The sequence below is a fragment of the Ambystoma mexicanum genome, chromosome 12 (assembly GCF_040938575.1).
Source record: "Ambystoma mexicanum isolate Mex_15411 chromosome 12, UKY_AmexF1_1, whole genome shotgun sequence".
In the NCBI taxonomy this organism is placed as follows: Eukaryota; Metazoa; Chordata; class Amphibia; order Caudata; family Ambystomatidae; genus Ambystoma; species Ambystoma mexicanum.
In genome coordinates this window covers 1,040,832,998-1,040,853,926 of record NC_090936.1, presented here as the reverse complement: position 1 = coordinate 1,040,853,926, position 20,929 = coordinate 1,040,832,998, and the positions used below count along the sequence as shown (strand labels likewise).

At 46.8% G+C, this 20,929-nt stretch overlaps 1 protein-coding gene across 7 annotated transcripts in view; it reads right to left on the bottom strand.

Annotated features, from left to right (window-relative positions):
- IMPDH1 (inosine monophosphate dehydrogenase 1) overlaps window positions 1–20,929 on the bottom strand; it is a 971,605-nt gene that overhangs the window by 383,289 nt on the left and 567,387 nt on the right. For all 7 annotated transcript variants that reach the window (XM_069629569.1, XM_069629570.1, XM_069629571.1 and 4 more), the window contains exons 4-5: window positions 6,793–6,894; window positions 5,622–5,696 (exon numbers count right to left, since the gene is read on the bottom strand). In XM_069629569.1, coding sequence (XP_069485670.1) covers window positions 5,622–5,696; window positions 6,793–6,894 — 177 coding nt within the window. The remainder of the gene's footprint in view (window positions 1–5,621; window positions 5,697–6,792; window positions 6,895–20,929) is intronic.

Here is a 20,929-nt window from a genome sequence, read left to right as displayed (position 1 = left end):
TTGAACATGCGGTAAAAATCTGAAGATGGCTGCCAGAGGCGGGGCTTGGGTAGAGGGCAGTCATTGGCTGTGGTCGGTATGACGCAGAGCTCAGTGATTGGTTACTACTACGAAAGACAGATCAGAAACGAAACTGATACTGATTTTTTCTTTACCGAGGATTCCCAGCCTGACGAGGGGGAATATTCATGAGCATGTGAATCCATGCCAGACCCCATGCTGGAGAAGCTTGCATCAAATGTGTATGCTCTGAACTGCACCACAACAGTGAAATGGGGCGTGTACACCAGTGAAATTGGGGCGTGCACACCAGTCATTACTGGTACACCAACTTCAGCGAGAGGTGCAGAGTTTGTCCTTTTTTTCCTTCATTGGCCCAACAGACTTTTGGGACCGATGTGGTTTGACCTCGGAATTAAAGTATTTTGCCTTATTAAATTATAAAAGCAAAATAATGTTAGTGCATGGCGATATCTTAACATTTTTGTGTGTTTCTGTTGCAGACCTGCAGCAATGAAACGGTGCAGTAGTGTCTTGCTAGCCTCTTTCCCCTGCCTAAGTGCAGTTGGTGAATGGGCCAGGGCAAGCTCAACGTGGGTAGCTCCACACTACCAACCTGTCATCCCCATCATAGTGTTATTTCTATATAGATTTCTCTTCATGAGTTGTCTGAAGATCTCTAAAGCCTGTTATAAAATCTATGTGGAGACCCTAATTTGTATATGTATTGCAATGTGAAGCGATGTCACCGCAAGTGACTTTGCAGTGGCTCCGTCTGTCTTCTTGCTGATAGATTCCATCGATCAGCAGTGATTTTTGGACACGAGGCTTGAGCCTCATTACTCCATCTTCTCGGGTTGAGAATGTAGTTCTGTGTTGGGATTCTTCATGGTCTGTGTGGATTTGTCAGTTTATTATGTACCTTTTTTGTGAAATGTGACAATATTTTTGTTATAGGTAGGTAGGGATAGATTTGTATTGGGTGCTTCATCCGTCTTTATTTTGTGTTTTCTGTAGACTTGCATACCCAAAAAGGAGTACATCAAAGAAGGCAAAATTAAAAACAGATAGTGGAAGATCATTCCAAGAGGCCTGGACACAGTCATTTGGAGTGATTGAACGCAATGGGAAAGCGGTGTGTTCTGTGTAGTGAAAGTGTTGTATCTCGCACATCAAGTGTCAGACGTCATTTTGATACCAACCATGAAAGTGTTGCGGAACTTGGTAAAGCTGAAAGAAGTTTCTTGATGGGAAATTAAGGAAATATCACTGCCAGTATCGTAGTTTTTGCAACTATCTTTCTAAAACAAATTATCTGGCAACTGCCAGCTTTGAAATTTCACTGTGCATAGCAAAACATGGGAAGCCCCTCTCTGATGGCGATTTTATCAAAACGGCCATGTTGGCTTGAGTAATTCCCTTTTTCATGATTTCCCAAACAAGGACAAAATTAAGAAACGAATCTCTGAAATGCCACTTAGCAGAAATACTGTTAAAGATAGAGTCCTGCGTATGACAAGGGATGTTAGTCAGCAGCTCACCACTGACTTACAAAAGGCAGCCTGTTACTCCATGTGCTTGGATGAAAGCACAGATAATCATGCAAGGCTAGCAGTAATTTTGTGTTATGCTGTTGGTGACACCATGAGAGAAGAGCTCATGAAACTGGTGTCTTTGCCTGGAAGAACACAAGGGATAGATATCTACAATGCTGTGATGGAGGCTTTTTTGTCACAAGACATAAGGCCAGAAAAAGTGGTTTCAGTTACTAGTGATGGGGCACCGTCCATGGTGGGGGTAACATCTGGTTTCATACAGTTTTTTGTTAAAGAAGCAAAGCATCCAGTCATTCAATTTCATTGTATTATACATCAAGAAGCTTTGTGCCAAGGAAAGCAGCAAAAAATTAGACGATATTCTCAAGGATGTCACAAAACTGGTGAATTACATCATGGCTCATGCTCTTAATTGTCGACAGTTTCAAACACTTCTTGATGAGGTACAGGCACAGTATAATACTTTACTTATGTACAATAACATATGGTGGCTAAGCAGAGGAAGGGTATCGGAGAGATTTGTAGCCTGCTTGGATGAAATTAGGCTGTTTTTGAATGAAAAGGGGCAGGAATATCCACAGCTCACGGATATGACCTGGCTCACCAACCTCATGTTTTTATTGATTTTACAATACACTTCAACGTACTGAACAAAAAACTGCAAGGTTTAGGGAAAACAGCAGAAAGGATGTTTTCTGATATCAGAACATGAGAGAAAACTGCAGGTTTTTGAAAGAGACCTTGAAAGTGGGCAGCTGAAATATTTTCCAAATCTAAAAATGCATTTGGAAAATTCTACATTTACAGACAATCCAAACCATGAAATCTACAAGGAATTTTCTAGCATTATAGTAGTTGCAAAGGAGAATTTTAGTAACAGATTTTTACAGTTCTGAAAGATGGAGACAACCCTGTGTTTTCTTACGTCTCCAGATAAAGCCAAATGTGAAGAACTTGATCTTTCCTGCTTACACTGGTTCGATTTAGAAAATCTTGAAATGGAGCTACTGGAATTTCAAGAAACCTCTATCTGGAAAAATAAATTCTATGACCTGCGTGCAACACTTGAGAAGATGATGTGAGGGGATAACAGAGAACAGCACAGTTGCTGGTTCGGAAAATAAAATCCTTACAGTGTGGAATTATCTGCCAAATAATTTTAAGTCAATGAAAACACTTGGGATTGCTTTTCTTTGTTTGGGTCATCCTATGCTTGTGAGCAGCTGTTTTCAGCATTGAATTATATCAAATGTGATGCCAGAAATAGACTAACAGATGAACTCAGTGCTATATGTGTTGCTCTTAAACTAACAGAGTATGAGCCAAGGTTTGACAAGTTATCAGCATGCATACAACAGCAAAAATCACATTAATTGTGCCCACAAAAGGCGTCTTTAAAAAAATAATACATGCGCGTGTACAATTGTTTTTTTGTTTTTTTCAATTAAAAAAAAAAAATGTTTAATGGAAAGCTCTGTTATTGTGTTTCTTTTTAAACAAAAGCTGTTGGTTTGAAAAACTGTACGAATTGTTTTTTCTAAACTAAAACCTTGTTATTCAGGTTTAATTGCAGTGTTGGCACTTTGAAAAAAATAAGTCGTTTTGGTTTGCAGTTTGGGCACTTGGGCTCAAAAAGGTTTGCCATCACTGCTTTAGGAGGTCTTCGCCAGAGAGCTCACTTCCCCATAGGGTTCACAAAAAACCCTACGTACCAGATTCCTTGTCGCCATTCACAGGTCCTCTCATGCTTAGTAAGTCATCACGAACAATAAAGGTGTGTCCTGTGTCTTTGGCACTCTGATGGAATCAAGCATTGCCATAAACCAACAGGATGGAAGGATTGACAAAGGTTGGAGTAGTCAAAGTAGGGAAAAAAGTATATTGTACAAGTGCTTTGTAGGCAGACAATGTAGTCAGGTCTGGAAGCTCCTTATTTGTATTTATCATGTTCATATAGCGCTTTACGCCAAAGCGCTTTACATAACAGGAATACATAGAAGATAACAGTCGAAGCAATTTACAAAACAAGAATCAAACCAGTAAACAGTATGTAGAACAATTTGCCTATGAGGATAAACTAGAAAAGGAGGGGGTGAAGAAGGGGAAGGAAGAGAGAATGGGGTAGAGAGAAGATGCAAGGGGAGAGGAGGAAACGTAAGAGGGAATGCAGTAGGAGGATAGAGGTAAGTAGGGGAAGACATGAGGGGAGAGAAAGGTGACAGGGGGCTAAGTGTCAGGATGGGGAATGGAGAAGAGATTTCAAGGAAGCGCGGAAGGAGGCGTAGGTGGGGATGGAGCGGCTAGAAAGAGGTAGGAAGTTCCAGTGTACGGGGCTAGGAGCCAAAAGGAGCGGAAACTAGAAGAGGCGCATGGGGCGGGGGCACAGAAAGTAGGAAGAGATCAGCAGATCGGAGGGAGTGTAGAATGAAAGGCGAGAGGAGAGATACGGGGGTGCAAGGGCATGAAGAGATTTAAAGACAAGACAGAGGAAGTGAAATTTAAGTTGGGAGTGGAAGGGAAGCCAGCCAAGGTAAGAAAGCGAAGAGGAGATGGAGTCGTGAGGCGAGTGAGAGAGAAGACAGGGTACAGATAGAGTGGTAGTGGGATTTAAGGGGGGCAAGATGGGAAGCAGGGAGTCCAAAGAGGAGAGACGAACAATAGAAAAGACGAGAGAAGATGAGGGAGGAGATTAAAAGTTTGGTAGCATGGAAGGTGAGAGGGGAGCGGACTTTACAAATATTGAAAAGGTGGTAGCGACATGGGCGAGAGGTAAGAAATATGGAGGGTAAAGGAGAGGGAGGGGTCCAAGTGAATGCCTAGATTACAAGCATGGGCAGAGATGGGAAGATTAGAGGGGAGCAATGAATACAAGGAGGGGGAGAAAGAGGGGAGGGAAGTGTGTTGGAGGGAAAGAATAAGACTTCAGTCTCAGTGTTGAGAGAAAGTGGGATGACATCCAGTATTTAATGGCGGTAAGACAGGAAGAGATTAAGGTGGAGGTCAGAAGTGAAGGAAGGAAAAGCTAGGTGTCAGAGTAGAAATGGTGAGAAATTCTGAAGGAAGAGATGATAGGGGCGAGAAGGGAGGTGTAAAGAGAATAGGAAAGGGCCAAGAACAGAGCCGTGGGGGTACACCGTAGTCCAAGGGGAGAGTTGAGGAGATACGACTGCCCCAGTAAACAGCGGTGAGAGAGTTAAGAGGAGAGCCAGTTGAGGGCAGAGCCTTTGAAACCAAAGGACCAAGTATTGAGAGGTAAGGGGTGATCGACTGTCAAAAGCAGCAGAGATGTCAAGAAGGAGGACGACTTAGGATTGCTTAGAGTAGTGAGAAGTGAGTTGAGAACGTGAGCGGTCTCAGAGGAGTGTTTGGGGCGGTAACCAGATTTAGGGGGCAGGGGGGGGGGGGGTGGAGGAGATAAATGTTAGTGACGAAAGCCAAGAGCTGAGAATAGACTAGGCGTTCAAGTATTTTAGAGAAGAATGGAAGAAGTGAGATTGGACGGAAGTTGGATGCAAGAAGGGGATTAGCAGGTTTCTTCAGAATAGGGATGATAGTGTGCTTGAAGGCGCAAAGGGAAGGTAGCAGGAGAGATTGAAGGAGGTGAAGTAGGGAATGAGAAAAGGGTAAATCTTCGGAATAAGAAAGGTGGGGAGGGGATCAGAAGGGTCAGCAGTAGGATGAGATTTGGACAGGAGGGAAATGTTGGAATGAGTAATATGAGAGAAGTCAGACATACAAGCTGAAGGGGAGTGGAGGGAAGGAGGAGGGGAATAGGAAGGAGAGCAGTTAATGTTTTAGCTAAGAGAATTTTGGAAGAGAAGGAGTCCGCGAAGTCAGAAGGAGAGAGGGGAGATGTAGCTGAGTGGTCAGGAGTGGGTGGGGAGAGAAGACGAGAAAGGGTTTGAAAGATACGGCGAGGATAGAGGCTTGGGAGTGGAGCAGTTTAGAATAGTAGGAATGTTTAGCCGAGCTGAGGCATTGTGCTAGTTCTGAATCCGCTCATTCGAAAGCGCATCCAAGTATTTACGTCGTAAGGCACTTGGCCTGGGAGATTACTAAACTCACCTTGGCTTTGCGGACCTCATTGGCCTGGAACTCAGGAGTACAGTTGTGATGAATAATTCCGATTCCACCCATCAACTGCAAAAAAAATATATAAAGCAATGTTAATCTGCCAGTGACAAATTTCACCAGATTTTTTAAAAAAAATTCAAAAACTAATCATTGTACATTTACTGGGAAGCAAGCATTTTAACAAAAATAGGAAAGTAGTACGACGGTGTGCCACAGGGCGATATATAAAAGGCATGGACACAAACCAGAGCACTGTTGCACACAGCTTAATCCCTGGATACGGCAGGTACGTCAGGCAACATTAATAAATGTTGACTGCAGCTGGATTTTCCAAATTGAAGTCCAAAATCCCATCCATTGCTCTGCTCCATTTGTATTCATCTGAACGGCTACTGCCTACCGATGAGAAACGCAGTACAGTTCCCAGAGACACTGCATGAGAATGGGGAGTACTTTTGGTATGGAAGGCAAAATGTCTAATTAAGTGATGAATGACACTCGTTAAGCATTGGAGCGTTGACAGAGCAGATCTAGGACATTGTCAGCGTTTCATAGTCGAGTTATTTGAAAGGGGAGAGTAAAAGGCAAAACACCCTTCCCACTGGAGAGTCGTGCTTTCAAAAGTAATGCATCTTGCACTACAATGAACCAATGCAATAAGCAACATGTTTATGCTTCAATACCCATAACATAAATGGGCACTGCTAAAAAACATTTTAATCTATAACTTATCTGCACGTGCACCTCAATACCAACTTGCAGCAACCGCGAGCCATCATCACAATTTCATCAACACTCTAGGGAAGTACTGAACAGCATGGCCTTAAACAATGCCAGCACTATACAAAATGCATAAAAAGAAGTCAACCTCCACAATCAGACGAAGCAGCTATTAATTTATTTTTTTGCAACATGGCTATTTTTAGGCCTGCTGCAGACAGCTATTTAATGTGCTCTCGGATAATTTTCAAAGCAGAATTCGGTATAAAAGAAAAACACACTGGTAAGTGATTGAGGCAGCCCTTACGGAGCATGTTGGTTATAAGTGTGCCAGGTCAAAGCCATGATAAAGGGGACAGCTGACATTTAAAGGTTCTTATGCCTACATTCACAGCACAGAGCACTGCCATGCTCTATGAAACATGTAGGTTGGTTGACTTACCGCCATAGCAATTGCCATATCAGATTCTGTAACAGTGTCCATAGGTGAAGAGATCAAAGGAGTTTTTAGAGTAATCTTTCGGGTGAGAGCAGAGGTTAAGTCCTGAAATCAACATGAGAATTAGGTCAACAAACTGGCTGTACACATTATTTCAATCCCTGAAAAGAAAAGTTCGCAAAAAATATTTGATAGATATGTGGAGTACTTTTAATGAATTAGATGAATAACTACCCCTTTTTGTCTTGTATAGTGGTTGATTTGTTGCTCTTTGGCATGTGTGTTCTCATATGACTGCCATATGATTCTGTTAGCTTTGCTGTAAAAATCAGACAAAAAAAAAACGGAATTCTGACATTTTCTGCATTAGACGTTTTTGAATGACGGTTATTACTGAAATGTAAACCTCCATAACTGTTCTAGAGGCTATAAAAGGGTGGTAACTGCCAATGACCAGATGTAATAGCCCAAGTGCAGCTAGGGCCATTATAGAGGTCCCGAGGCCATTACCACCTGGTTCAGCCTCCGGAAGAACAAGTTACTCTCTTACCTGGTAACGTTCTTTCGATGGGATGGCCCGACGTATTCCATATCTATGACAGTAATGTCCACAGCTGTGCTGCTTCGGAAAATCTTTCGGCATCTGCGTCCTGAGTCGATGACGTCGATACGCCGTCCGAGGACCTCCTCCGATGGCCGACATCACCAGATGTTACAAGTAGGACGCACGACGCCCGTAGCCTCAGTTGTAGTTTTTTCCCCAGAACGTGTGGCACCAGTCTTCTGCCAGCCAGACCACACAGCCTTGCAGAAACGTAAGCTGTAATCGCACAAGAAATTCTTTAGCGGGGAAGGCAGGGAGGGAGCAATATGGAATACGTCGCCGGACCATTCCATCGAAAGAACGTTACCAAGTAAGAGAGTAACTTGTTTGAGGGGATTGGGTCCTCCGACTTATTCCATATCTACGAGACTCCCAAAGCAGTACCAATGTAAGGAGGTGGGAAAAGAATTTAGAATACACAAATTTAGAATGCCCAATCAAATTGCAGAGTAAAAGACCGCCTTGCCAAAGGCCAGATCCTGCCCATGGATAGAATCAAGGGAGTAGTGACGTACAAATGTATGGACCGAAGCCCAAGTGGCTGCATCACAGATGTTACGAATAGGGACACCCCTCTGCAGGGCAGTATAGGCGGCCATACCCCTGGTAGAATGAGCCGCAAGCCAACCACAGGGTCCTTACCCGCCAAGCGGTAAGGCTCAGAAATAGCCAAAATAATCCAGCGAGACAAAGTCTGTTTTGTCACAGCCTGACCCAAATGCCTTCCAGCGAAACCAATGAAGAGTTGATCGTCCACTGATCCGGGACATGCGCGAAATGTAGAAACTCAAAGCTCTCCTAGGATCAAGCCTATGGAGCCTCTCCTCGTCCTTACCAGGATGCGGAGGAGGATAAAATGCCGGAAGAACAACCTTCTGGCTCAAATGAAATTGCGACACCACCTTCGGAAGAAAGGAAGGACGGACTCTAAGGACAACCCTGTCCTTATGAAATACCGTGAAGGGTGGCTTAACTGAAAGTGCCTGTAACTCACTCACTCTGCGAGCGGAAGTACCGCAACTAAAAATACAGTTTTAAGAGTTAACAGTCTCAAAGGACATGAATGCAAAGGCTCAAACGGAGCGCCCATCAGAAACTTGAGCAAGTTCAAATCCCAACCGGGCACCTGGAAAGGTGACGGAGGGAACACATTAGTGAGCCCTTTCAGAAACTGAGAAATCAAAGGAATTTTAAAATAAGAACATTCCTCAGACGAGCGCTTAAATATGGAATGCGCCGCCAGGTAACCTTTAATGGTACCCACTTGAAGGCCCCTGTGGGCCAAAGAAAGCAAAAAGACAGAACCATGGGAATGTCACATGCAAAAGGATCCACATTCTTAACCCTGTACCAGTTGCAGAACTTACAGCAACGGTACAGGGACTTTGTTGCGGGCTGTCTGGCCGAGAGCAACACCTCCATCACGTCTTCAGGGAGGTCCCAATCCTTATACCTCAACCTCTCAAACCAATTGTGAAGATTGAGGGATCTGACCTCTGGATGTAGAACCAGAGATACCCCCCCGCCCATGAGAGCAGATACGTAGGGAAGACGACATGGAGGGCAGATGGACAAGTCGAGAAGGTCCGGGTACCACGTCCTCCGGGCCCACGCCGGAGCAATGAGGATCATCTGGGAACCAAACCACCGTAACCTCCGCAGTACTTGCGGTTTGACGGGGACTGGAGGAAACGTGTACAGCAGTGGGAATGACCACTCCACCACAAACGCGTCTCCTAAAGCTCCGTTTGGAGAAGATTCCCGCGAGCAGAATCTCTCGCACTTCCAGTTGACACTGGAGGCGAAGAGATCCACGTGAGGGGTCCCCCAAAGGGCGAAGATCTCCAGGAGAATCTCCTGAGCCAACTCCCACTCGTGAGAGATCACGCTCTGCCTGCTCAGAGTGTCCGTCTCATTTTCGTCTCCGGCCAGATGAACTGCCGAGATCGAAACTTCCTGCTGGATTGCCCAGAACCAGAGCTGCATCGCCTCCTTGCAAAGAGGAAGTGACCCTGCCCCCCCCCTTTTTTGTTGAGGTAGTGCATGGCCACTGTTATCTGTCAGAATCAGGACCACCTTTCCTCGCACAGTCGGCAGAAAAGCCTTCAGGGCTAGCCTGATGGCCCTCAGCTCCAAAAGAATGATATGGAGTCTGACTCCGACGGAGACCAACGACCGCTGACTGTCAACTCGTTGGCATGAGCTCCCCATCCCGTGAGGGATGCGTCCGTCAAGATAGTTACCTCCGGCCAGGGCAGCCAAAATGGAGCCCCCCCCCCCATCAGATTGCCTTTGTCGGCCCACCACAGAAGGTCCTGGGCGACCGAGGACGGCACCTGAACAGGGTCCAACATCCTGCCGGAGGACTGATACCACTGGAGCTTGAGTGCCCATTGCAAAGATCTCATCCGCAACCTGGCCTCTGGCACCAGAAGAATGCAGGAGGCCATGAGGCCAAGCAGTCTCAAGAACTCGAACACTGGGAGACTCTGGGCAAGTTGAAACTTGTGCACCATCTGCTGAATGTGATAGTCCTCACCTTGGGAGGAAAACACTGCCCCAGGGACGTGTCGAGCACTGCTCTGATGTATTGGAGCCTTGAGGGAGAAGCCCAGCCTGTGGAGGGAGTGGCATGTGACAGATGATCCAGGTCTTGCTCGGGAGAGTGCCCCCTGATCAGCCAATCGTCCAGGTAGGGGTAGACGTGAATCCCCTTTCCTGAGGTGCGCTGCCACCACTACCATGAGCTTGGTGAAGACCCTCGGGCGGAGGTCAATCCGAACGGCAGGACCCGAAACTGAAAGTGCGAGTCGCCAACCGCGAACCTCAGGTACTTCTTGTGCTTTGGATGTATCGGCACATGGAAGTAAGCGTCCTTGAGGTCGAGAGACACCAACCAGTCCTGAAGTGGGCCTGGAGGACTTGAAAGAGTAACCATCTTGAACATGTCCTTCCTGAGGAGTTTGTTCAAACCGCGCAAGTCCATGATGGGTCTCAATCCCCCGTCTTTCCTGGAAATCAAAAAATAAGTCGAATACCATCCCTTGGTCCTCTCCGCTACAGGCACCAGTTCTATGGTGCCTTTCTCCAGCAGGGATTGAATTTCTTACGCAAGGAGCGGATCTGTACTCTTCAAAGAGAGATTCACCGGTGGATTGTCTTGAGGCCTCTGCCGGAAAGGAAGACAGTAGCCGTGGGTTATGATCTCCAGAACCCACACATCTGAAGTAATGGCACGCCACTCTGCAAGATGCCGTGCCCCTCTGGCACTCCTACGGTGGCCCCTTTGACTGGCAGCTCCTCTCGCTTTACCAAAGGAGTAATAACGAAAGGAACCTCCCCTCCATTGCTGTCCCCTAGGACGAAAAGGCGGAGGTTGTAGAACTGCAGCGCCCAATGACTTCGCTGCAGCTTTCGAGGTCTGCCACCTCTCAAGGCTCGCGTCGGCCTTTCTGCCAAAAAGAGGTTCCCCGTCAAAAGGCATGTTGAGGAGCCGGGCCTGCACAACAGGAGCAAACCCCACCTTCCGCAACCACGCAAACCTGCGCATCACGGTGCTCGCCGCCATGGACCGGCTGACGCAATCAACCACATCCAGACCCGACTGAACAGACTCACACATGGCGTCCTTGCTATCTTGCACGATAGCCAGGAAACCATCCCGTTCCTCCCCCTCGGGGATATGATTAGCCGCTAATGAAACAGTTCCACAGAGAGTACGTGAACGAGACAAGGCACAAATGGAGTTGGCAGCCTGAAGCGCCATACCCACCGAAGAAAACACCTTCGCCCAGTCATCAAAACGTTTGTCGTCCCCAACAGGAGGGATGGTAGGGTACAACGCCTGTTTCGCAGGGGCCGTAGCCGCCTGCACCACCAAACTCTCTGGAGTAGGGTGCGTATTCAAATAGCCGGGGTCGCCACATGCTGGAGGATATTTCTTCGGCAAGTACTTGCTTACTGCCGGGAGACTCTCTGGAGAAGTACAAGCCGCAGCCACCCTTTGCTGCAAGGCCATGTGAAATGGCAGCACCGGGTTAGTTGGAGGACCCTGATCCCAGATATCAGTCAGGTCATCCTGCTGAAAATCCCCAGGTGTGGCAGACCAACCCAGGTATTCAGTGACCCTCCAGATGAGGCAGCGATAAGATGAGGCATGCGTACCAGGCTGCGGCCTCCCAAACTCCACCTCCAGAGAGGTGTCGAGACCACTGGCATCCTGTAACGACTGCCGCAAGTCTTCCAGTTGACTGACCTGACAATAGGTCATCAGGAACCAAGCCAGGAACCTCACCTCCATCAGAACCCTCCACCTCCGAAATATATTCCAAAGGACGGAAAGAATGAACAGAGAAAGGAACAGAGGCATGTTTGGCCTGAGCCAGAGCCTTTCTGGGCGGTTCAACCGTGCCATGGGGAACCCCCGACAAAGCCACCTCGAAAGGAGTTGAGGGCGCCAAGTGAAATGGCGTCGACGTCGAGCGGGGCGTCGACAACATAGACGGCCTCAACACAGGCCTCGAGGGCGGAGCCCAGAGCGTATCCTTCGACAAACTGGGCGCCGATGGCATCAACGACTTCTTCAAAGGCGGAGCCTCGAGAGAGCCCATCAACGACCTTGGCGGCGACGTCGTCTTCGAAGACTTCACAGGTGCACACGGACTCTAGCGCGTCGAGGACTGGGACCTGGAACGGGCAAGACGAGAACGATTCCCCTTGTCCGAGCGGGACCTTTCCTGCGAATCATGCCGACCACCCGAGCCCGAAGGCGTGCGAGCGGTGTCTCGACTGATCCCAACCAACCCCACTCGGAGGTGCGGACGGACCAGTGCCCTGCGATTCAAGAATCGCCAGCATTTTCTTGCCAAAGGAAGCCCATTCCTTCGGCGTTGCATGCTTGGGGGGATATGCAACCCGCCGACGGGCAGAGACCTTGGAAGAAGACGGGGAAGGCGGCCGATGACGGCGCATCCTGGCATGCCCACCGGACTTCGACGACGATGGAGTCACCCCTCGAATCACCCATCGAAAGCCCCGCAGACCTCGACTTGCGGGGGTTGGACACCTTACCTACCATCAACATCTTGCGCTCCCGCAAGGCTTTGGACCTAAGCGACTGGCAATCGACAGTCGTCCGGGTCGTGGGCCTCCACGAGGCACCAGAGGCAGGCGTTGTGCGAGTCACGACATCTTGGACCCACAGTCCGCGCATTTCTTAAAGCCCGGACGCAGGGTGGAAGACGAGGTAGACATCTCCACGAAGAACAGTAGTAATTACACCAAACAAACGGGTTCGAAGAACAAACTCCAAAGACTCGAGGCACGCCGAGATCTCCGAAGCGAAAACGTTCGCGGGAAAAAAACGGAACTGAGGCTACGGGCGTTGTGCCTCCTACTTATAACATCTGGTGACGTCGGCGGAGGTCCTCGAGGACGACGTATTGACGTCATCGATGCAGGAGCCGAAAGATTTTCCGAAGCAGCACAGCTGTGGACATTACCATCATAGATATGGAATACGTCGGAGGACTCAATCCCCTCGAATAGTCGGTTATAGACATTAGCGCGCCGCACACACACACACCTCCAAAGGAAAAAAAAAAAAATATGGCAGCAGTCATGGCGGGCATTTATGTGCTATAGCTGTGCCACAGCAAAGATGAGGAGTAAGCCGGGCACAGAGAGCAACAGATGAGGGCAGCAGAGAAGTGTGTGGGGAGGCAAGAAGGGCTGGTAGTAATGTACAAGCAGTTGCAGAGCGTGCTCCGAACACAGGCTTGGATCATGACATTGAGTGCGTTGTGGCAACCTGATCGCATGCCACACGTGTATGGTCCTAAAAATGTACTTCTGTCAAACATTCTAGGTAGAAGCACCGTGTAACAAAGTTTTCGAATTCTGCTGCTGTATTCCAATTTGAATGGGCCAAGTCCAGACCCTTCGCCTGCTTACACTAAAAGGTCTTTGAAAAGTTTTCATTTTAGTGATTCTCCCAACATATTTATCTAAAATAAATAGGCTGTTCTAGACATCTGAATGCACATAGGAAACGTCAGTTTGTTGAAAACCACCAAAAACCATTGTGACATTCAGCAGAACATAGCCATAAGTAGAAATAAGCTATACTGAAATCAAAAATGTGAACCAAAGAAAAATAATTTCCAAAACCCTTAAAGGTTTGTGAATTAGCGTACATCTCTTCCCAGTGAGAAGGAACACATACCAACTACCTGGAGCTGCGAAACCATAAGACATTTTTGGAAGACGTTACTGCAGCACCAACTCTGTCCAGCGCTTCGCTAAACAGCAAGCTGGTGGCCGATCTCTTTCCTCTGCAGCCTTCCCCTTCGTCTTGAGCCGGATCGCCTCAAATTCCAGAAGCTTCAAGACCTTCCTTTCACCTACTCCTTCCCTCCCTTCCTCCCTCCCTCCATCCATCCATCCATCCATCCTCTGCTAATCCCCACAGCTGCTGAGATTGGTGACCAGGGCCCTTGTGTCCTCCAAGGTCCTGGCCTCGCACACACAATTGCCTTCAGCCTCTGCCCGCTCCCAACACTTGCCTTGGCACTCACTAGCCGCACCCACTGGCCTATGCCACCACAGGCCTGCAATGTACTTATTTATTGGCAGCTGACCACTCTCACCAAGTCACTTAACAGCTGCTCACTACGTAGCACTTCCCTTTGTTGTTAAACCTAGCACTTACACACCCCACCTCTATCCCCCTCCCCCACTTCCCCATCCCTTGGACTAACTTATATAAGCTTAAAAGTCCAAACAAACAGGCTCATTTCCTTCCCAACATTCCCCTGTTCTACAGTAACAAATTCTTCTGCATACTTGCGCTCATTTTCCCTCCTCACTGCAGCTTCATATGGTGGTCACTTTAGTCGCATCCACCCCTACATACATTTCGCAGGCTCTCCTGCTTGCGCATATTCTTCGAGATTACATGTCAGATACACCCTGTGCTAAACCTACCCATAATTTTCAGGGCTGGGGACCAATGATCGTGTGGTACAGTGTCTACTTCAACTCCACAGGGTACGGGGACCATACGGGGAATGGGGTTGTCAGTTTATATTTTCATCTTTTGTGCAACGAGGTACTTTTGAAAGGCCAATTGAAACCATCATTCCGCTATTAGGCACCGATTTGGCACAACATTGGAGACCCAGATGGCAGGTGCAAAAAAAGGACCAGAATGAACAAATTACATCTTCACAAGTTTTGCCAGCCAAGATGGGGCTCAGCTGAAGGCCATTGTAAACCAGTCCTCTTGAATGCCAGCTTCAGTTTTAATTTTTACCACCAGGTCGTGTACTGCAGCTATGACTGACTCATTTTCAGAATCATCAGAAGGCACGAATGTGCGACATGAACGCCTAATCCTTTTGCACACGCCTCCTTCCATCATCGTCAGCATACCCAAGATGTAGCAGTTCTGCATCGTCAACAGTCTCAGGGCGCGCAGCTCGACCCTTACGACGTTGAACCCATGCTCAGTGTCATGTGCCAAGTGGACCAATTCCCAGCGCACATTCTGCAGCTATTTAGCGTTGGCTTGCACTTGTATGCCAGGTAGCAAAAGTGATGCAAAGAGTTTCTGCAGAGCTAAACCACTTGCATTCTTCCGGTATTTCTTCAGGTAGTGCTGAGTCTTTGGATAGATTGAGGTTCTCTTTTCTCTGCAGTTTGCCATATTGGTTCTTCCCAGAGAGGATGCGAAATTCTTGTGGTGGCAGTGGGTTTTGTTCTTCGATCATTGGGGACAAGGTTGGTGCTTAGTCAGTCGCAATTTACTTACACCAGTCCCTGCAGTTCCGCTTTCTTAAGGTGTTGGACCCTGAGGGGCACTATTTGTATGTCATGGGCGAAGGTTCGGGTATGAAGGTACTGTTCATTAATGTATATGCCCAAACACTGACTCAACCACATTTTTCCAGAACTGCACAAATTCCCTACATACGAAATAATCTGTGTCGGAGACTTCAACATGGCATTGACGTTGGATATGGATCGCACTACCATTACTCAAACTGCTCCTGCCAGAGTGGTTCTCGCCTGGAGAGCCGTGGCTGAGTCAATGGGTCTGGTGGATACATGGTGTAAACACCCTAGGGCAAAAGAATGTTCGTTCTTCTCGGTACTGCACAGCACATCCTCCAGGATTGACTACATAATGCTCTCCCTACCCCTCGTCCGCTCCACACAAAGCACTAAGATGTTACCAAGAACACTGTCCAACCACTCCCAGTCTTGGCCGTCATGCCAATACCAATAATAATCTCTTGCTGTATGTCAAACATCCCAGGCAGAAACAACAGGCATTGGTATAAGAAATCTCACTATTCGGGGGGATTCTCCGGACTGCGCATTAATTGGACCAAGACTGAGATATTAACTCTTACCCCGTCTGTTCCCCCAGTGAACATCGGTTACCAACTTCGCTGGTGCCAACAGGGCATGAGGAATCTGGGAATAATCGTTTCTACTCCCCCCGCCCCCACACAATCGCCTCTACGAGGATGACTATGATGCAGCCCTACAGCAGCTGTACGAGTCCGGATCCGCCACCCTCTGTCCCAAGCTGCCCGACTAGGCCTGGCTAAAACGGGCAGTGGTGCCAAACTGCTATATATATAATCCACACCGCCAGATGTATAATTAAGAGATGGTGTGTCAAGTAAGTTCTATACGCGCACGTCTGTATGCCCACACCAACCAGATCATGGAATGCAGCCACCTCCAAAAACGTGCTGGTGGGGGGGGGGGACCAGATGGACACCATCTCTTCCTTATACATCTGGTGGAGTGGATTACCCAGATAGGTAGGTTTATTCTTACTGCCCAGCTTCAATATGCAGTGTGGTGGTGGCATCCTCCGTTCGAACCCCACACAGACTGAAGTGATCGCCAACCTTTACGATTTAAAAGGACTATGGGGACACCCAAACGTATCCCTGTCAGGGCAGGATGGAGTAGGTGGTCTAGCAACAGGAAAGGGCCTGTACATAGAACAAACATTGTAGGGTTTGCTTGGTCCGATTGGTGGAAGGATAATGGGTTGGATTCTTGGGAGGTGAGCAAGATTCTAAACTGCCTTTCATCCATAGTAATTCAGTGTCTATTTGTACATTTATCAAGCTCCTTAAGTAAGGCATTCCAGAGTTCAGAAAATCCGCTAAAGTAGTAAGAAAACCGATTGCTGTGCCCGAGAGAACTTGAAGACATCAGGTGGGATTGTGCCTTTAAAAAGTTTATAGACAGAGAATTCAATACTTAATGAATTTAAGGGACTTGAAGTTATTTGATTATACAGTGAGTGAACTCTTTACACTGTTTAAGACAATAAGAAAAGAAGTTACAAGACTGTGCATTTAGTTTTTAATGTTTGCTGCGCGATAAAATTTCAAATGGCATTAGCGCGAGTCTTCGCATCTTCAGCAACGTCATTTAGGGAGCGCGCGGGTATGGAGAGCGATAGGGCACGTGTCCAAATGAATTGTGCGTAAGATTGTTTCAGCGCGAGTACAAGTTTTCACGTCTTTAGCAGCGTCGCGTGTCATTTGCGCGTGCGCGGTGAGCGTGTCTGAATTTAAAGCACGTGTTGAGTAAAGAACTAGAGCAAGGTTTTTTCGGAGTTTTGAAACGCATGTTTAAGAAATACGTGCACATGTTTATTTTTCTCGTCGAATATGCACGTGTGAATTAAAGAATATTCATTTTCACGCAACTTTTACACTAAAAGGAGATTCTATACTACAAGAAAAACTGCATTCATTTAAGCATCTAAGCTCAGACTTTACAGAGCTTAATGTAATGAAACATAATAACCAGGTTACTCACCTTGGTGACCATCTTACTCCAAGTCCATAGTCCCCTTTTCTCCATACTTACGGGACATCTCTCCATCCTGTGGGACGGAACCAGAGAACTTTTGTAAAAAGCATCCAAAAAATGTTCTAAAAGGTGTCCTTCCTCTTTCTGCGCGGGGCCTGGCACGCGGCCATAACCCCACCCACATAGGCTCTGCCCCATGCATCGCCCAGTCCTTTTCTATCGCCAGGTCAGAGACCTATTAGCAATAACAGGAAACGGCGGGTGGGCGTACGGCGGCAAGGGGACTATGGACTAGGAGTAAGGTGGTCACTACGGTGAGTAACCTGGTTATACTCCTACGTCCCGTCCCCTTTCCTCCATACTTCCCAAGCACTGCTAACTGGAACTACGGGTGGATGGAAATACCCCTTATCGAAAAAGGTTCTTCAGCACAGCCTGACCAAACTGAGCATCAGCTCTCGAGCTCATGTGAAGACAATAATGCTTACAAAAAGTGGATGGAGAGGCCCAAGTAGCTGCCTTAGCGATGGACTCCCAGGGGACGTATTTCTGAAAAGCAACCGCACCTGCCTTGCCCCGCACCAGATGTGCATGAATACCTTTAGGAGGTTTCAGCCCTTGGACGGTGAAAGACTCTGTAATGCAGGCGGCGATCCATTGAGAAATAGTCACCTTAGACGCCTGCTTACTCTGAGGGTTACCGAAAGTCAAAAAGTTGAGAACTAGGCTCGGAAGTACTGTCAAGGTAGAACTTAAGAGCCTTTCTGACATCAAGACAGTGCAGAACCCTTTCAGCCTGTGAGGCAGGGTTTGGAAAAAAGACCAGCAGGGAGACCGACTGATTCAGATGGAATTCAGTTACCACCTTCGGTAGAAAGGCTGGGTTTTAGGACTACCTTGTCCTTGTGAAAGACCAAGAAGGGATGCTCCACTGACAAGGCCTGGAGCTCACTCACTCGCCTCGCTGATCTAACGGCAACCAGAAAGGACACTTTCCAGGATAGGTCCTTGATGTCCACCGTGGCCGTTGGTTCGAAAGGCTTATGGCACAGCGCCATCAGAACTACATTTAGGTCCCACGGTGCGTACGGACTACGAACTGAGAGGTGAACTCCTGGTGAGGGTCTGCGGGGCCAGCATCAGCTCCTGTGGAATTCTTTGAAGCCAGACCCTGACAATCCCAAAAGGAGAGATCCAGCCAATAGCAGTGAACTGCTGGGCATGGGACCGTGTCTGCGACGATGCCGGCGTCTCAGGCAATTACCATGCAGATGTTGGCTGTGTTTTCAGTCCACAGCCACCCACTTACGTTTGAAGAGTCCTTTAAAACAACTTCAGAAACTGGGGGCCGTTACGTATAACTGGCAGTTTATGCAGTTTCCCTGTTCCTTTATTATAGACTAAGGGAAACACTGCGGGGAGTCTGGAAGGATTTTCCAACAGCACCAGACCCTTCTCCTTTGACACACTGACTAATCCGCCCACTCCCACTGTTCAGCTCTGTACAAATGGATAAAAACTCTGCGACAAGCCACCTGGGTGTTTAATGCCAAGTGGGATGGTGTTCTAGGCTCTCCTTTACAGGAAGACCAGTGGCACTCAATCTGTAGGTTGACCAAGGACATCTCCTTGAATGCCAGGTATCGCTGGATACAATTCAAGTTCCTACATCAATCCCATCTTTATCCCTGCACGACTACACAAATTCTATCCAGAGAAGTTCTACCTGCCCAAGGTGCACATTAGCTGAGGCTGATTTCATACATATGGGTTGAAACTGCCCCACATACAATCCTACTGGGAGGGGGTACAAAAAAATACAATAGTCCCTGGATGCCCACGGGACTCTCCAGTAGCTTGGCTGCTTGCGTTTTTATCACCCCTACCAGAACTGGAAAAAATACATAAAAATAAAAAGTACTTGCCATGGCATTGGTGGTTGCTAGAGCGGTAATCAACAAATCATGGATCAGACTGAGGGCCCCCTCGGTGAAGGAGTGGTTTAACGAGACGAGAACGTGTGAAATACGTGAGGCTGTCTACTCCTCCAGGTAGCAGACCTCTTAGTGGGCACCTTCCCGATCCTTTATTTCAAAGACTGCGGAACTAACAGGCTTGTGGTGTGGACTCTGCATAGTGTTCTTTCATCATCCTTCTGGCTGTGTGACCCGTAAGGTACTTTACCATTATCTGTTCCTAAATTCCCTAATGCTCACTTACCTGGAGACTTGACGTGCATTTCAGACGAGCATGCAGACCCAGTTTCCTTTGACATGTGAACAGCCCGTTTCAATGTATAGCCCTCAAGGGATTGGACTATGAATTCCTCATGCATTTCACAGTAGTTTGACTTCAAAATGTTTGATTAACACTCACACAGTGTGCACCAGTTTTTTATGGGTTGGGGTAAGAGATACGATTTGTAATGTTAATTATGTTACAAAACTGAATAAAAAAATAAATAATGATTTGGATACAAGTAGGTATGAATCTTGGGGGAAATAAGTTCTATCTATCTATATAGATATATATATATATATATATATATAGCAATTATAAAAAGAACACTATGCTTGAAGGTGCACGGGCCAAAGCCCATCACCGTATTTGGAACACCTAACAGGAGTTCTAGGGAAGTGAAGACCAATAGTTAATTTTAGATTACTTTCAGTAATACCAGCATAGTAGACACCATCAGTTGTACTGTGACGCTCAGCAAGAAATCACAGTAATATCAACTGGACAAAATACTTACAGATCCTAGGAACAGTAGAAAACTATAACTGATTCAGGATAAGTTATTGTATGGGAGTTGGGCATTGGGGTGTAACATTCAATTACAGATGCTTTAGTTCCCAGACTAAGGGAAGCAATAACTAACTTATTTTAGGGTAACAGTTATACTCAAGGGAAGTAAAACCTATACACTTTTTACAGGAGCTATACACAACTTAAAGGCAGGTGTAAAACTAATGCTCTTGTTGTGTCTGTCTAAAACAGACCATAGAAAGCAAAACCCAGTGTTACATTTTATGAATGACTAAAGTTATTCTAAAGCCTAACGCAGACCTAATCTGGACTGGCAAACAGTAAGTCAGGGAAGGCAAGACCCAGGTGGGGATACTCATACAATTATCCTAACAGGAATAAAGTTAAACCGACAGCATTACTTTTGGGGAAGATGCACAACCAATTCACAGGTAACGTAACCTTGTAGTGCAACATACATTCAAGGTAATTAAGAACTTTTGTAACTATGCACTCTGAGTTAGTTACCAACCAACTTCTTTTAGACAAGGCATCACCACTTGAGGACATAATGGAAACTTTAAACTGCTGGTCAACAGTTTTAGTCACAACTAGTCTTCAGTGACACATGGATATATTTTATTTGTGTCACGCTCGTACACAAGTGTTTCATGGGTATAAAATGCTTTTGCATGACTAGATTACAACTGCTTACAGTGGGGATATTTTTGGGTGTGTCACGCAAACTACACTAGGGCTGGACAGGGCTCACAGCACCAACTGAATTAAATAGACAACATAAAATGTATCAAGTGCAAAAAAAAAAATCTTTCTGTATACTTACTATATGCCTGCTTTTAGTTTTTTGCTTCTACTATTAGCTGCCTGCCCCAAATGTACAAACATGGTACGTAATTGTTAGGGAAAATGCTAATTACTGTG